The sequence below is a fragment of the Rana temporaria genome, chromosome 3, assembly GCF_905171775.1.
Source record: "Rana temporaria chromosome 3, aRanTem1.1, whole genome shotgun sequence".
Classification (NCBI taxonomy): Eukaryota; Metazoa; Chordata; class Amphibia; order Anura; family Ranidae; genus Rana; species Rana temporaria.
In genome coordinates, this window is record NC_053491.1 from 481,480,357 (window position 1) to 481,497,811 (window position 17,455).

Sequence of the window (17,455 nt, forward strand, 5' to 3'; positions counted from 1 at the left end):
TCAAATCGCATCTCAAATCGTTCCAAATCGTACCCAGTGTGAACCAGGGCTAAAAGCCAGTAGCTAAAAATACGGCAGCTGCTGACTTTTAATAAATGGACACTTACCTCTCCAGGGTGCCTGCCGCAGAAGACGAGCAATCGCTCGTGTCTCGGCTGCCCCCGCCGCCATCTTCTGTGAGGGAATCAGGAAGTGAAGCCTTGCGGCTTCACTGTACGGTTCCCTACTGCGCCTATTCACTGGTCCCTGTTGTGTTCTAGGAACTGTGTGTTTCCCAGAACACAGCGTGGGGGGGGGGGGGGCGTTATTCTGCGGATATTCTGCGGATATCTCTCCCCGGAAATGGGTGCAAATACCTGTATTATACAGATATCTGCACCCCCCTCCCCATGAAAGGTGCCAATTGTAGCACCAGAGGGGGGGAGGAATCTGGTGAGCAGAAGTTCCACTTTAGGGTAGAGCTCCGCTTTAAGGACCGAGCCTCTTTCTGAGATTTGTTGTTTACAAGTTAAAAACTATGGGTCAGATTCACAAAGAGATACGATGGTGTATCTCCTGATACGCCGTCGTATCTCTGAGTTCCGTCGGTTGTATCTATGCGACTGATTCATAGAATCAGTTACGCATAGATATGCCTAAGATCCGACAGGTGTAAGTGACTTACACCGTCGGATCTTAGGCTGCAATTCTAGGCCGCCGCTAGGTGGCGCTTCCGTGTCTTTTACGCGTCGAATATGCTAATGAGCATTTACCCCAATTATGAAACGAACGACCGCTCGGCGCTTTTTTTTTACGTCGTTTACGTTCGGCTTTTTCCGGCGTATAGTTACCCCTGGGTCTATGAGGCGCAGCCAATGTTAAGTATGGCCGCCGTTCCCGCAATGAAATTAGAATTTTTTACGACGTTTGCGTAATACGTATGGACGTAATTTACGTAAACGTCGAAATCAATGACGTCCTTGCGACGTCATTTGAAGAAATGCACGCTGGGAACATTTCCGGACGGCGCATGCGCTGTTCGATCGGCGCGGGGACGTGCCTGATTTGAATAGTACACTCCCCCTAGCCGCGGAATTTGAATTCCGCCGGGGGATTTACGATACCCCGCCGCAAGTTTTGAGGTAAGTGCTTTGTGAATAAAGCACTCGCCTCAAAAACTTGCAGCGGCGGATCGTAAATCAGATAGGTTACGTGGATCTAAAGATCCGCTAACCTATCTGAATCTGGCCCTGTTTTTTTGCTAGAAAATTACTTAGAAGCCCCAAACATTATACATTTTTCTAACACCCTAGAGAATAAAATGGCAGTTGTTGCAATACTTTATGTCACACCGTATTTGCACAGAGGTCTTACAAACTTTTTTTTTCGATTCTGCACGCAAGCTTGGCGGGGCGGGGCACGTTTGTTTTTTTTTCTTATTTATTTTACCTTTAATTAAAAAAATGTACATTGTTCTTTAAAGAAATAAAAATAAATGGTGTCACTTTTATTCCTATTACAAGGGAATGTAAACATCCCCTTGTAATAGAAATAAAGCGTGACAGGACCTCTTAAATATGAGATCTGGGGGTCAAAAAGACCTCACATCTCATATTTACACTAAAATGCAAAAAAATAAAAATTATGTCACTTTTATTCCTATTACAAGGAATGTAAACATCCCTTGTAATAGAAAGAAGCATGACAGGTCCTCTTAAATATGAAATCTGGGGTCAAAAATACTTCACATCTCATATTTACACAAAAATGCAATAAAAAAAAAATTGTCATTTGAAAAAATGACAACAAAAAATGTGCCTTTAAGACGCATGGGCGGACGTGACGTTTTGACGTCGCTTCCGCCCTGCTATGCTATGAAGACGGGTGGAGGCCATCTTGCCCTCACTCGTATCCATGGCAAGCAGCGAGAAGGACCCGATCGCCTCCACCGCTACCGTAGGGTGACCATGTGTCCCAGATTGCCCGGGACAGTCCCGCATTTTGCAGGTCTGTCCCGGGCACATTCATTCTAGGACAATACAGTGTCCCGGAATGAAACTGACACAGCCATCCCCCGGGCCAATCTGATGCCCCCAAAAAAGGCCGCCACATCACCGCTTTACTCACTGACAGTACTTGTCTTGGCTGGGAATGCCTGGAGGAGCACAATCCCCGCCCCCTGCTTGTGATTGGAGAGATCATAAATCCTGCCTCTTGTGTCCAATCACTGTGCTGTGATTCGTTACAGCACAAGCGGATTTTTGGGAAGGGAGGTGCCCCTGAATGGTAGTTTGGAAATGTGGTCATCCTACGCTACCGATGTCTCCAGGAAACAGCAGAGGGCGTGGAAGAGCGGCGGGGGGGGCCCGCTCTCCCACCACCGATGACGGTGATCTCTTGGCGAATCCGCCGGGGAGACCACACCAATATCGTTCACAGCACCGCCACCTGATGAGATGGATATCTCGGTTGTGGCAGCAGCTGCTGCCGTTACCGAGATATCCCTCTTCAAATAGAGGACATATATAGTCGTGCGGCGGGGCTTAAGTGGTTAAGAGCTATTGGTGGAAGCAATGTTTTGACGTCGCTTCTGCCCTGCTATGGTATGGAGACGGGTGGGGGCCATCTTCCCCTCACTTAAATCCATACCCAGCCTGCAAGAGGACCCGATCGCCTCCGCCGCTGCCGACGGCTCCGGTAAGCGGCAGAGGGCACGGGAGAGTGGAGGGAAGGGGGGTCCCCTTCCTCCGCCGATTAAAGTGATCTTGCGGTGACTCCGCCACAGAGACCACCATTATCGGAAAACGGACTGCCGGCTGAAGAGGAGGATACATGGGTTATGGCAGCTAGCAGCTGGAATTCAATGCTGAACAATAATCTATCCGTTTCAAGAATGCAAACGGCACATATTGGGAGATATGAACAATGGTATAAAAGTGTGTGTAAGGGAGGGTCATTATACTGTCATCAACCCCCCGGACAGCCCATGGACACTCCTTACCTGTTTTATTGCTCAGGGGGCATCTGTCAACACCCCTTTGATCTCAGAGAAAAGGGGAGATGCCAAGACAGTAGTCAGTTCTCCTTTACCATCAAATCAGACATATCTGCCAAGTTTGAGAACCATTTTGACACCCGGCCCAACGACCGAACTCTGTTCAACCCCAGGACATTGATTGCAAGTATCCTTCCTCCTTAAAGCGGGGGTTCACCCTATTAAAAAAAAAAAAAAAAAAATTTTATTCTACCATTACATTCGGCATCGTAGCGCGAGCTACAGTATGCCAGTCTTACATTTTTTATCCCCGTACTCACTGTGCTATGGATCATTGAAGATTCCGACTCCCGCGGGGAATGGGCGTTCCTATGGTGAGAGAAGGTGATTGACGGCCGGCCCTGGCACGTCACGCTTCTCCGGAAATAGCCGAAATAGGCTTGGCTCTTCACGGCGCCTGCGCATAGCCTGTGCGCAGGCGCCGTGAAGAGCCGAGACCTACTCCGGCTGTCTTCGGGGAGCGTGACGTGCCAGAGCCGGCCGTCAATCATCCTCCCTCTCCATAGGCACGCCCATTCCCCGCGGGAGTCGGAATCTTCAATGATCCATAGCACAGTGAGTACGGGGATTAAAAATTTAAGACCGGCATACCGTAGCTCGCGCTACGATGCCGAATGTAATGGTATAATGATGTTAAGGAGGGTGAACCACCGCTTTAATTCTACCTTATCTCTCTGTTGCTGTTTATTGTCTTTTCTGTTAATAGTTTATTTGCACCAATTTTGACCTTTTTATTGTTAAAGCCTCATTTTGAAAAGTGTTAACCTTGTCCCCTAAAGCTCTTAATGCAAGCTAGAAAAGAACCTGTCTTTTGAAGAGTGCTACTGTATCCACTTAAGCCCCGGACCATTTTGTTGCTAAATGCCCAGGCCAGGTTTTGCGATTCGGCACTGCGTCGCTTTAACAGACAATTGCGTGGTTGTGCGACGTGGCTCCCAAACAAAATTGGAGTCCTTTTTTCCCCACAAATAGAGCTTTCTTTTGGTGGTATTTGATCACCTCTGCGGTTTTTATTTTTTGCGCTATAAACAAAAATAGAGCGACAATTTTGAAAAAAAATCAATATTTTTTACTTTTTGCTATAATAAATATCCCCCAAAAACATATATAACGTTTTTTTTTCCCTCAGTTTAGGCCGATACGTATTCTTCTACCTATTTTTGGTAAAAAAAAAATCGCAATAAGCGTTTATCGATTGGTTTGCGCAAAATTTATAGCGTTTACAAAATAGGGGATAGTTTTATTGCATTTTTAGTAATTTTTTTTTTAATACTAATGGCGGCGATCAGCGATTTTTTTCGTGACTGCGACATTATGGCGGACACTTCGGACAATTTTGACACATTTTTGGGACCATTGTCATTTTCACAGCAAAAAATGCATTTAAATTGCATTGTTTATTGTGAAAATGACAGTTGTAGTTTGGGAGTTAACCACAGGGGCGCTGTAGGAGTTAGGGTTCACCTAGTGTGTGTTTACAACTGTAGGGGGGTGTGGCTGTAGGACTGACGTCATCGATCGAGTCTCCCTATAAAAGGGATCACTCGATCGATGCAGCCGCCACAGTGAAGCACGGGGAAGCCGTGTTTACATACGGCTCTCCCCGTTCTTCAGCTCCGGTGAGCGATCGCGACGGAGCGGCTATAAACGAATAGCCGCGCCGTCGACCCGGATCGCTCCCCGCGGGTATCCGACCGCCGCATGTAGCGGGGGGGGTCCCGATCGGACCCCCGACCCGCGGAAAGGCAGGGACGTACCTGTACGCCCATATGCCTGTACGTGCCATTCTGTGGACATACATATACATGCGGCGGGTATAGGACAAAGCCTCTGAGCATACCCGTCTGTGGTGACAGTGTGCGTTACAGACGATTATTCTAAAATCATAATTGGTATTGCTGATGTAGCGCCCACCCCAAATTATGGGGCGCTATTTCAAATCAAAGGGATGTCTGGGTCGATACTTGGACCCAGACCTGTCTAATTAATACAAGTTTGCCTCTGCTCTGGCTGTGGTACTATCTGGTAGTTTTCCCTTGTTGGCTGCAGGTGGCGTTACCATCTTGGGCTTATGTTAGAACGCAGGTGTACCATGGTGTGTTGGGTGTCCCTTCTCGGCAGCGGTGCAGTGGGAGTGGTGACCCCGCTGTGCATGCTGGGAGGGGATACTTAAGGGGCAGATGCCATTTTTCAGGGGCCTTCGCCTCGTGGCCCTCCTGGCATGAGGTGCGTGTGTGTGAACCCGACTTTGGGGCCAAGTTGGCCCGGGGTCACTTTGCTGTCAAGTAGGCTCAGCTATGCTGGCTGGGGCCTACAATTCTCAAAGGGGATCCCAAGCTGTCTGTCCACAAGGCAGGAAGCTGTCTTAATGAAGGAGACCAGGGGAGGACCTGCCCTGAAGGAGACTGGCAAAGTGCTGGCGTCTCGGGTGAGGCCTGGTGACCTAATTAAGGAGGGATCCACTACATTGAAAGCCCTGCAGTTCGGCTTAGGGGCTCTTCTACTGAACGGCTGTAGGTTCAGGACTTTAAAATCCTGAGGATTCCTGGACGCATCCAAGTTCATTAAAAAGGTCTGTGGCAGAGACCAAGTTCATTCCATGACAGTCTGTAGCAGAGACTGTGTGAACATTAGTTTGTGCATCATCCCAGCTGCTAGGCCATGTGAGAGGGGACTATCCGGGTGAGCAATACCCACTCAATAGTTGAGAGTGGAGACGGATTGACTATTTTTGAGCATTCTGTACCGCGTGCCTGAACCTTCCCCTACTCTTCTCCTCCCTTCTACTTTCTCTTATTCAAGTTACTCTGCAGTGAAAATAAAACCAAACTGTTGAAGGTTTTACATCTGTCTGGACATTGCATTTACTATGGACTTTCCTACCCTGACAACGAAGCTTAAGAGGTAACATACAAACCCAAAATTTAACCAGCAGCTCCTTCGGGGGTAGTGCTACACTAAAATTACGAGTCCCTCCTGCTCGGTCCATGGAGGTTGTGGCAGTTAAAGGGTTAATTGCTTAATTAGCCCAGTGACAATCGCTCTCAGGCTGCTGGCACCTAGATTGTGGTCCTGCAAGCTGGAAGAATCTTTGTGCCGGGTGCATCTGAGCATTTACCCGATATGCCCAAGCTTTTCCTACAAAGGATCAAAGGGCAGTTACAGTTGCGAGCATGCATTGGGAGAAGTATTTTATCCATTATGGCCTACCCACAGGTCATACTCAGATCAGGGCAAAGATTTTGAGAGCAGACTAATTAAAGAGTTAATTCAGCTGCTGAAAAATCACAAAAGTCGAACCACCTCTTATCACAGTGAAGGTCATGCTCTCCCTAAGAGATTCAGTAGGACCTTGCTTGATATGTTAGGAGGTACCCTACAGGCTGATGACAAGTGTACCTGGAGCCACAGGGTAAGATACACTCCTATCTTTGACACACAGGATCTGGAGCACATACTTCCACCAGGAACACATACCTTCCCCCTGACTAGGGATGGGCTGAACGACCCCCTGTTCGGTTCGCACCAGAACTTTCGAACATCGGGAAAGTTTGGACCCAAATAACAAACCCCATTGAAGTCTATAAGAACCCAAATGTGAAAAATCAAAAGTGCCTATTTTGAAGGCTTATATGCAAGTAATTGGGCATACAATGGTTATGGGGGGGGGGGGGGCAGGTACTGCCCTAGGGGACGAAAAAGTTGGTAAAAAAACGTTATAATTTCAATAAATCCCTGCTCATTTAAAAATAAAGTATAAAAATAAAAAATTCCTTTGAATATAGTGCCTGGGGGGTCCCCTTAGTCCACTTGTAAAGTGGCACATCTGTACTGTGTAAAGAAACTGCTGCAGCAATAATTGCATTTATAAAGCCCTGCAAGCTTTATATATAATGGCCCAGATTCAAGAAGCACTTGCGCCCGCGCAACCATAGTTGCGCGGCGCAAGTGCTTACTTGCTCCGGTGTAACGAGTGCTCCTGATTCAGGAACCTCGTTACACCGACTGCAGCCTAGGATGTGACAAACATAAGCCTCCTTATGCCTTCACATCCCAGGCTGCATTCTTGCGTTGGCCGCTAGGGGGCGCGGCCTTTGTGATCGGCGTATAGTATGCAAATTGCATACTACCACCGATTCACAAAAGTTGCGCGGGCCCTGCGTACGCAAGGTACGGAGTTTCCGTACGGCGCCTTTAGCATAAGGCTGCTCCTGCTAATAGCAGGCGCAGCCAATGCTAAAGTATAGCTGCGCCTCCCGCCCGTGAAATTTTAATTTCACGTCGTTTACGTAAGTGAACCGTGAATGGCGCTGGACGCCATTCACGTTCACTTAGAAGCAAATGACGTCCTTGCGACGTCATTTGCCGCAATGCACGTCGGGAAAGTTTCCCGACGGAGCATGCGCTGTTCGCTCGGCGCGGGAGCGCGCCTAATTTAAATGATTCCCGCCCCCGGCGGGATCATTTACATTAGGCAGCCTTGCGCCCGGCTGTTTAGCATATTGCCCGCGCAATTTACGGAGCAACTGCTCCGTGAATCGCGGGCAAAGCGCAATATTTGCGTGGGCGCAGAGAAAAAAAAGTTGCTCTTTGCCCACGCAAATATTGCGCGATTCTACCTGAATCTGGGCCACTGCGTTAAACTTGCAGTAACTATCCCTACATTCACACTAATGTAAAGATTAGGGATGAACTTCGAGTTCAAGTCGAACTCATGTTCGACTCAAACATTGCCTGTTCACTGAACAGCGAACTATTTTGGGTGTTCGCTGCAAATTCAAAAAGCCGCGGAACACCCTGTAAAAGTCTATGGGAGAAATCTAAAGTGTTAATTTTAAAGGCTAATATGCAAGTTTTTGTCATAAAAAGTGTTTGGGGACCTGGGTCCTGCTCCATGGGACATGGATCAATGCACATTTTTTTTTAAAACTGTGTTTAATAATGCTTAAAGTGAAACAATAAAAGTGAAATATTCCTTTAAATTTCGAACCTGGGGGGTGTGTATAGTATGCATGTAAAGCAGCACTTGTTTCCCGTGCTTAGAACTGTCCCTGCACAAAGTTTCATTTCTGAAGGAAAAAAAGTAATTTAAAACCACTAGCGGCTATAATAAATTGTCAGCTCCCGGCAATACAGAGAAAAGTAATTCATAAAAAAAAAATGCGTGGGGGTCCCCCCAAATTCAATTACCAGGCCCTTCAGGTCTGGTATGGATATTAAGGGGAACTCCACCCAAAATTAAAAAAAAATGCTGTGGAGTTCCCCCTAAAAATCCATACCAGATCCTTTATCCGAGCACGCAACCTGGCAGGCCGCAGGAAAAGAGGGGGGGGGACAAGAGAGCACCCACCCCCCCAAACCGTACCAGGCCACATGCCCTCAACATGGGGAGGATGCTTTGGGGGGTCTCATCCCCACAGCCCTTGCCCGGTGGTTATGGGGGTCTGCGGCCGGGGGGCTTATCGGAATCTGGAAGACCCCTTTAACAAAGTTGACCCCCAGATCCCGGCCCCCACCTATGTGAATTGGTAATGGGGTACATTGTACCTCTACCATTTCACAAAGAGAGTGTAACAAATTGTAAAAAAAAAAAAACACAGACACCGTTGAGAAAGTCCTTTATTAAAAATAAAAAAATAAAAAAGATTTCAGCGGTGGTAAGCCACTCTCGGTCTCCACTCCAATGCTGACGGTATCCTGCGATGGGTGATCTCCTCTCCAGGGTCCAGTGATGAGAAGATCTCCTCCTCATCCAGGTCCAGGATCCAACGATGAGATGTCCGCAGCGCAGCGCATCACCTGTCTCCACCGGAGACACTCCGGGAATGATGCGGCGGGAGCCAGTGACAGCTCTTATGTAGGTGAGGGCGGGGGCCACCCATCACGTGACCCCGTTCCCCTCTGACGCAAGGGAAAACCCAGTCTTTCCCAGTGACTTGCAGGTGACACTTTGTGCAGGGACAGTTATAAGTACGGTAAAACAAACGCTACTTCACAGGCATACTATACACCCCCCCTAAGTACGAAATTTAAAGGAATATTTCACTTTTATTGTTTCACTTTAAGCATTATTAAAATCACTGCTCCTGAAAAAACTGACGTTTCTACACTGACAATACAATCAGAACAGCACACTATAGCACACTAAGGCCCAGATTCTCAGAAGAGATACGTCGGCGTATCTCCAGATACGCCGTCATATCTCTGCGCCTGATTCTTAGAATCAGTTACGCATAGATTTCCTGTAGATCCAACTGGCGTAACTGTGTTACACCGGCGGATCGTAACTGCATATTTACGCTGGCCGCTAGGTGGCGCTTCCGTCGAATTCCGCATCGAGTATGCAAATTAGCTAGATATGCGAATTCCCGAACGTACGCCCGGCCGACGCAGTAAAGTTACGACGTTTACGTTAGGCTTTTCCCGGCGTATAGTTGCCCCTGCTATATGGTGGCATAAGTGCGGCATAACAATGTTAAGTATGGCCGTCGTTCCCGCATCGAAATTTTGAAAAAGTTACGTCGTTTGCGTAAGTCGTCCGTGAATGGGGCTTGACGTCATTTACGTTCACGTCGAAACCAATGACGTCCTTGCGGCGTACTTTGAAGCAATGCACACTGGGAAATTCCACGGACGGCGCATGCCCCGTTCCGCAAAAACATCAATCACGTCGGGTCACAGTAGTTTAACATAAAACATGCCCCCCTTCCACATTTGAATTAGGCGGGCTTACGCCGGCCGATTTACGCTACGCCACCGCAACTTACGGAGCAAGTGCTTTGAGAATACAGCACTTGCCCGTGTAAGTTGCGGAGGCGTAACGTAAATCAAATACGTTACGCCCGTACAATTTTACGCGGCTGTACGTGAATCTGCCCCTAACTGTCTAATAGTACTGAACAGAGCCCTGTTCTATCTCTCTCCACGCCGCTATCACACTACAAATGGCCGCTATAGAAAGAATACTTTTATAGTAGGGGCGGGATGTAGACCAATAAGCCATGATTGAATACAGTCATCATGACAACGTCCAATCATGGCTCTGATAATACTCTGTGCCCTGATTGGGCGAAGCTTTTATTGCTTCAGCCAATGAGGGCTTTCAATGCAGAGGCGCAGTGCATTGTGATCATTCAGCGGGCTGAACAAACGTTTGAACGACCCTATAATTCAGTTGCTCAGAGAACTTCCAAACAGCCAATGTTCGGCCCGAACTCATGCTCGGGCCGTACTGTTCGCCCATCCTTACTCCTGAGTCCTGACATATCCTGCACTGCTAGAAGACTCTGATCCTTCTTAAAGCGGGGGTTCACCCTATAAACGCAAAAAAAATAATTTTTTTTCTTCTACCATAAAATCAGGCATTGTAGCGCGAGCTACAGTATGCCTGTCCCGATTTTTTTTATCCCCGTACTCACCTTGTACTCGTACATCGAAGATACCGACTCCCCTCGGGGAATGGGCGTGCCTATGGAGACGGAGGATGATTGACGGCCGGCTCTGGCGCGTCACGCTTCTCCGGAAATAGCCGAAATAGGCTTGGCTCTTCACGGCGCCTGCGCATAGCCTGTGCGCAGGCGCCGTGAAGAGCCGAGACCTACTCCGGCTGTCTTCGGGGAGAGTGACGTGCCAGGGCCGGCCGTCAATCATCCTCCCTCTCCATAGGCACGCCCATTCCCCGCGGGAGCCGAAATCTTTAATGTACGAGTACAAGGTGAGTACGGGGTAAAAAAATCGGGACAGGCATACTGTAGCTCGCGCTACAATGCCTGTCTCGATGGAAAAATCATGTCAGTGAGGGTGAACTACCGCTTTAACTCTCCTGAAACAAAGCATTATGAGGGGCTATATGTAGGAATTATAATACTAATTCACACACATGCAGCTAGCGTTTAGAAGCAGAAGGATATCATAAATTGATTTTATTTACCAGAAAGCGATGTAGATTTGGTAATTGAATATACGATGGAACCTCGGAAACGCGGTTAGCGAGTGTTTCGCAATAGGAGCACTGTATTTTTAAAAATCGTAACTCGGTTTGCGAGTGTTGTCTCTCGCAAAACAAGCACGATTCAGGCCAAAGCAGTGTGCAGTACCGCGTTTGGCCTGGGGTGGGGGGGCTCCAGAGCCGAGCCAAACATCGCCGATCGGCATCGTTCGGAAATGCACAGAAAGGCCCGAGAACAGCACGGCTGATCTCTGCAAATCTCGGGAACAAAGTCTTTCCGAGGTTTGCCAAGGTCAGCCGAGGTGTTCTCTGGCCTTTTTGGCCGTTTCCAAGGCTCTCCGGTGCCACTCTGCCTCTGGCCGCATGCGGTATTGCATGCCATTGAAGTCAATGCGGAACAAATTACCGTATTTATCGGCGTATACCGCGCACTTTTTTGCCCTGAAAATCAGGGCAAAATCGTGGGTGCGCGGTATACGCCGAAACCCGCTTTCCCGCGCCGAGTTTTGAATACTGCGCCGACATATACCGAGCGCAGTACACTCGGGTATAGTCGGGCAGTCTCGGCTCCTTCCGCGCTGACGTCCTGGACGTACAGGACGTCAGCGCGGGTCACCGAGCATTGCCGACAATACACGAGTGTACTGCGCTCTGTATATGTCGGCGCGGTATTCAAACTCGGCGCGGGAAACGAGCGGGGAGGACGCGAGGACGCCGCAGAAGGACGCCGGACCCGCCGAAGAGGACACCGGACCTGCCGAAGAGGACACCGGACCCGCCGAAGAGGACACCGGACCCGCCGCAGAAGGACACCCGAAGCCGCAGAAGGACGCCGGACCCGCCGAAGAGGACACCCGAAGCCGCAGACGAACGCCGGACCCGACGAGGCCGCTGATGGACGCCACGCAAGACACCAAAACTTTTTTTCCACAGGATTCGGGTCAACTTTGGGGGTGCGCGGTATACGCGGGAGCGCGTTATACCGCGATAAATACGGTATTTTAGTTTCCATTGACTTCAATAGGGAAACTCGCTTTGATATGCGAGTACTTTGGATTACGAGCATTCTCCTGGAACGGATTATGCTCGTAATCCGAGGTTCCACTGTAAGGTCATCTTACAGACAAATAGTACACAGCAGAATATATATTTTTTTAAGTATTGACTTTGTTTCTTCTCTGTAGAGTCAATATTGTACTTTATACCCTGGTCTAACCTCTGCTCACCATCACTTATGATGGTGAAAGGGCAACTCTTATGCCTCGTACACACGATCGGACATTCCGACCACAAAACCGTGTTTTTTTTTTTTACAGATTTTGGCTCAAACTTGTCTTGCATACACACGGTCACACAAATGTTGTCGGGGATTCCAAAACGTCAAGAACGCGGTGACGTACAACACTACGGCGAGCCAAGAAAAATGAAATTCAATGATTCCGAGCATGCGCCGAATTGATTCCGAGCATGCGTAGAATTTTTGTGCGTCGGAATTGGATACACAGCTTTTGTTGTCGGAAAAATTGAAAACCAGCTTTTAAACATTTGTTGTCGGAAATTCCGACAGCAAATGTCCGATGGAGCCTACACACGGTCGGAAACGTTTTGAGAATTCTTTCTAGCAGCCACTATGTAATTAGTAAAATCAGGACCCACCATACATCCTCTTCTCAAAAGGACCGGGGTGGTGAGAAGGAGTATATCTTAGGGCGACCATTAATTGGCTGGTTTTAGGAAATCATAATCCCCATTCAAAGATCATTTGTAATGAACAGGCTCTAATGTTCTGAGAGGACAATAATGGCTCCTCATAACACAAGAGACTTGCGGCACACAGAAATATTTCCTCTTGACTGAAAATCTCAGATGCTCAGCCACCAGTCCTTCTCTCTTCAATAGTGGTACGAAGAGTAGGAACATGGACCCAACGGTATTGATGTCAAATGAATTCCATGGACATTCCAGCAAAGGGATGTAGAAGGAGCAGATGTCTCCTCGCCTGACATTTTCCTGTTTTAGAGAAGAGGAACATTTTTCCATAATCAGTGTATACTTTTCCCAAAATGATTCTCATTTACCCCAGAAAAGTGTACTGTGAGGTCCTTTTACTATCTGCTTCTCTCCATTTATTTAAATATCACTGTTCAGCCCCGTCCTGTAAAGGAGGATTTGACACACCAAACAGCATTTTGACCCCTCCCAACTCCATTCCTCCCCGATGTCTGAGAGTTTCACTTTCGTTTCTCTCTTCTGCTGTCAGCGATGGCGTCTGGTGATCTGAGAGCTGAGTTGGAATGTTCCGTCTGTCTGAACATTTATACAGATCCTGTAAACCTGAGATGTGGACACAACTTCTGCCGGGTCTGTATTGATCGTGTGCTGGATACACAGGGGGGGTCTGGAGGATATTCCTGTCCTGAATGCAGAGAGAAGTTTCAGGATCGGCCTGCACTGCACAGGAACATAACACTACGTAACATAGCGGGGAATTTCCTGTCTTCTCAGCCAAATCAGGAGGACTCTGGGGTCTTCTGTACTTACTGTGTGGACTCTCCTGTACCTGCTGTTAGATCCTGTCTGCTCTGTGAGGTTTATCTGTGTGATAAACACCTGAGAGTCCACAAAAAGTCCCCGGGACACATCTTATGTGACCCCACCTTGTCCATGGAGAACAGGAAATGCTCCGTCCATAAGAAGATCCTGGAGTATTACTGCACTGAGGATTATACCTGTGCCTGTATGTTGTGTGTGATTGGAGGACATAAAGGACATAAGATGGAGTCACTGGGTGAGGCTTCTGAGAAGAAGAAGAATAAACTGAGGAATGTTCTGCAGAAACTTCTGACAAAGAGAGCGGAGACGGAGGAAAGAGTCCAGAGTCTGCAGGAACACAGGAGGAAAGTAGAAGAAGAAGCACCTGGTGACACCGAGAGAGTCACTGTCCTGTTTAGAGATCTCAGGAGACGTCTGGAAGATCTGGAGAAGAGAATCCTGAGGGAAATCTCCAGGAGGGCAGAGCGGATCTCCATCTCCATCCGGGATCTGGAAATAAAGAAGGAGAAGCTGTCCAGGAAGATGCGTCACATTGAGGAGCTGTGTAACATGACGGATCCACTGACTGTCTTACAGGAATCAGACACAGGTGACTTGTGTGATACTGAGGATGGAGATAATGAGGACAGAGAGAGACATGAGAAGCTCCTCCATGATGGAGGGGGTCTGGATGTGGCTGGGATATCACACACATTACACACATTATCTGATATAATGAGAGGGGTAAATGTAGACTTCTATATACAGGGAGCTGCAGACATATTACTGGATGTAAACACAGCTTATAATCTTCTCCATATATCAGATGACAGGAAAACTGTATCCAGGTCAGATGTAAAACACAATCGTCCAGAAACACCAGAGAGATTTCAGGGTAGTTATCAGGTGTTGAGCAGTCAGAGTTTCTCCTCAGGGAGACATTACTGGGAAGTGGATGTCGGGGAAACAGATGGATGGAGAGTCGGGATGTGTTACCCCAGTATAGACAGGAGAGGAGGGCAGTCACTGATTGGATATAATAACAAGTCATGGGGTTTGTACAGGGATGGTGATCAGTATGGGTTGAGACATGACAATAAAGAGATCCTTTTAACCCCCAATCTCTCCAGTAACAGAGTCAGGATAGATCTGGATTATGAGGCCGGGCGGATCTCCTTTTATGATCTGTGTGACCCGATCCGACACCTCCACACCTTCACCACCACCTTCACTGAGCCCCTCCATGCTGGGATATGTGTATGGAGAGGTTGTATAAAGATATGTGGGAGGAATCAGGGAAAGTGAGATTTTCACAGGAAGATGGGGGATAGGATTGGTGGAATATTCAGCCAAAAGTCCTGCAGTGTTTTCTATAACGATATTTCTATGAGGCATCTCTATCTCTCCAATTTAGATCACTGTGATTGGCTGGAATAACTGTTTAAATATAATGAGGGATTGTTTTTCATTTGGTCAGCAAAGGGGGTTTGATCTATCTATCTATCTATCTATCTATCTATCTATCTATCTATCTATCTATCTATCTATCTATCTATCTATCTATCTAATTTCTGTAAAGGGACAGCTAAAAGTGGGAAAAAAAGGACGTCATCTTTGTTTGGGAGCCACGTCGCATGACCGCGCAATTGTCAGTTAAAGCGACGCAGTGCCGAATCGCAAAACCTGGCTGGGTCCTTTAGCTGCCTAAAGGTTCGGGGTCTTAAGTGGTTAAAAGGACAGCTAAAGACAAAACATTTTTGGTATTGGATAGCGTGGAGAGGAATTCGAGCCTCTGTCAAGATTGTTATTGCTGTCTGTGTCCCCATTAGGTAGATTTACCCTCTCTATTGTTCTGGTGACCATTCTCACCAGAAGTGAGAGAAAATTCCAAATTTTGGGTCATTACCAGAACTGGAAACGAGGGGAAATCCTCCAATGGGGACACTAGTTCTGTTGACAACCAGGGATTTCTTCAACTTGGAGGGATTTCCTGTCGCTTCCTGTTTGGCTATGGGATAGAAAGTGAAAGGAAATCTACCCAATGGAACACAGGTGGCAATAGAAACCCAATAGGGATTATAATCCTCCCTTTATCCCCAAATTTTTTTTTTTTTTCATTTAGTCCTACATTATTTTGCAAACAGAAAGTTACCGTATTATATCAGCAATTTCCCTTCCTCCTAAGTTCTGCCCCTCCTCCTCAGGGTGGCGCTATTGTGCAGCCATAATCAGACAGAGGGTGAAGATGATCCATCAGTACAGAGAATGCAGTGTGGTCATTGTGATAGGATAGGAAGAGGTCACCTCTACATCTAGGAGGTCACATGACCCCATGTGGGGGAAGGGGACTGGGAAGGACCAGTGCTGGATTTATAAGGGGGGTCGGGGGGAAATGGGGCAATTGGGATATGCTTTGTTGATATTTCATGTTGGAGATTTACAACCACTTTTTTGCTTGCAATTGCAATAATAAAAAGGAAGTATTTTTGTAAGTATTGTAGTGTGATCCATAACTGTGATGTATGACTTGCCAGTTCCAACTACAGTATCTGTGTAATCTCTATTCTTACAGTCAATAAAATTGGGGGGGGGGGGGATAACAAGCATAATCCGTTTCAGGAGAATGCTTGTAATCCAAAGCACTTGCATATCAAAGCAAATTTCCCCATAGAAGTCAATGGAAACAAATAATTTGTTCCACATTGACTTCTATTGCATGCAATACCGCATGTGGCCGGAGGTGGGGGGCGTGCCGGAGAGCCTCGGAAATACTCGGGGACAGCTCGGCTGAACTCGAAAAGGCTCGGAAACCCAGAAATACACTGTTGCTGAGCCTTTCCAAGGGTTTCCGAGTTCAGCCGAGCTGTTCACGAGTGTTTCCGAGGCTCTCCGGCGCCCCCCACCTCTGGCCAAATGCGCTATTGCATGCCATAGAAGTCAATGTGGAACAAATTATTTTAGTTTCAATGGACTTCTATGGGAAAACTTGCTTTGATATGCGAGTGCTTTGGATTACTATCATTCTCCTGGAGCAGATTATACTCATAATCCGAGGTTCCACTGTAGTGCAAAAAAACTTTTTTAGGTTTCGCTGCGACTTGAGTCGCACCAATTAGAATGGGGACCATTGAAATACATGGGTTTTGAATTGTCATGCGACTTCACATGTGTCAAGTCGCACAACAACTAGCAGTAATGGAAATGGAGCCTTAGAAATTCTCCCTAGGACATATTTAACCCGTTGAACTCCCCCTAGTGTAAACCCCTTCTCTGCCAGTGACATTTATACAGTAATCAGTGGCTATTTTTAGCTCTGATCGCTGTATAATTGTCACTGGTCCCAAAAAAGTGTCAAAAGTCTCCGATCTGTCCGGGGCAATGTTGCAGTCCCGCTAAAAATGGAAGATCACCGCCATTACTTTAAAAAAATAAAAATAATACAAAAATTGCCATAAAACTATCCCCTTATTTTGTAGATGCTTTAACTTTTGCGCAAACCAATCAAATGCTTATTGCGTTTTTTTTACCAAAAATATGTAGAGGAATACATATCGGCCTAAACCGAGGAATTTTTTTTTTTTTTTAAATTGGGGCATATTTATTATAGCAAAAAGTTTAAAACATTTTATTATTAATGCTCTATTTTTGTTTTTATAGCTCAAAAAAAAAAAAACAACAATCAGAGGTAATCAAATACCACCAATAGAAATCTCTTTGTGGGGGGAAAAAAAGGACGTCAATTTTGTTTTTGTGCAACGTTGCACGATCGCGCAATTGTCGGTTAAAGTGACGCAGTGCTGAATCGCAAAAAATGGCCCGGTCATTAAAGGGCCAAATCTTCCGGGGCTAAAGTGGTTAAACAAATAAGGTTTATCATTCATTTCAGTTCACTTTTTTTCTTTTTTATTTGTCCTATAATTTAAAGGACAAGGTCATTTATC

The 17,455-nt window shown here is 46.9% G+C and overlaps 1 protein-coding gene across 1 annotated transcript; it reads left to right on the forward strand.

Annotated features, from left to right (window-relative positions):
* Positions 1-13,204: 13,204 nt before the first annotated feature.
* Positions 13,205-15,073, forward strand: LOC120933678 (nuclear factor 7, ovary-like). Its single transcript, XM_040347018.1, has one exon. It carries the CDS (start codon positions 13,245-13,247, stop codon positions 14,817-14,819), a length of 1,575 nt encoding a protein of 524 aa, XP_040202952.1. The 5' UTR covers positions 13,205-13,244; the 3' UTR covers positions 14,820-15,073.
* The last annotated feature ends 2,382 nt before the right edge of the window (positions 15,074-17,455 follow it).

Coding starts and splice junctions, on each gene's coding strand:
- LOC120933678 (XM_040347018.1), top strand. CDS start 13,245: ATGGCGTCTGGTGATCTGAGAGCTGAGTTGGAATGTTCCGTCTGTCTG.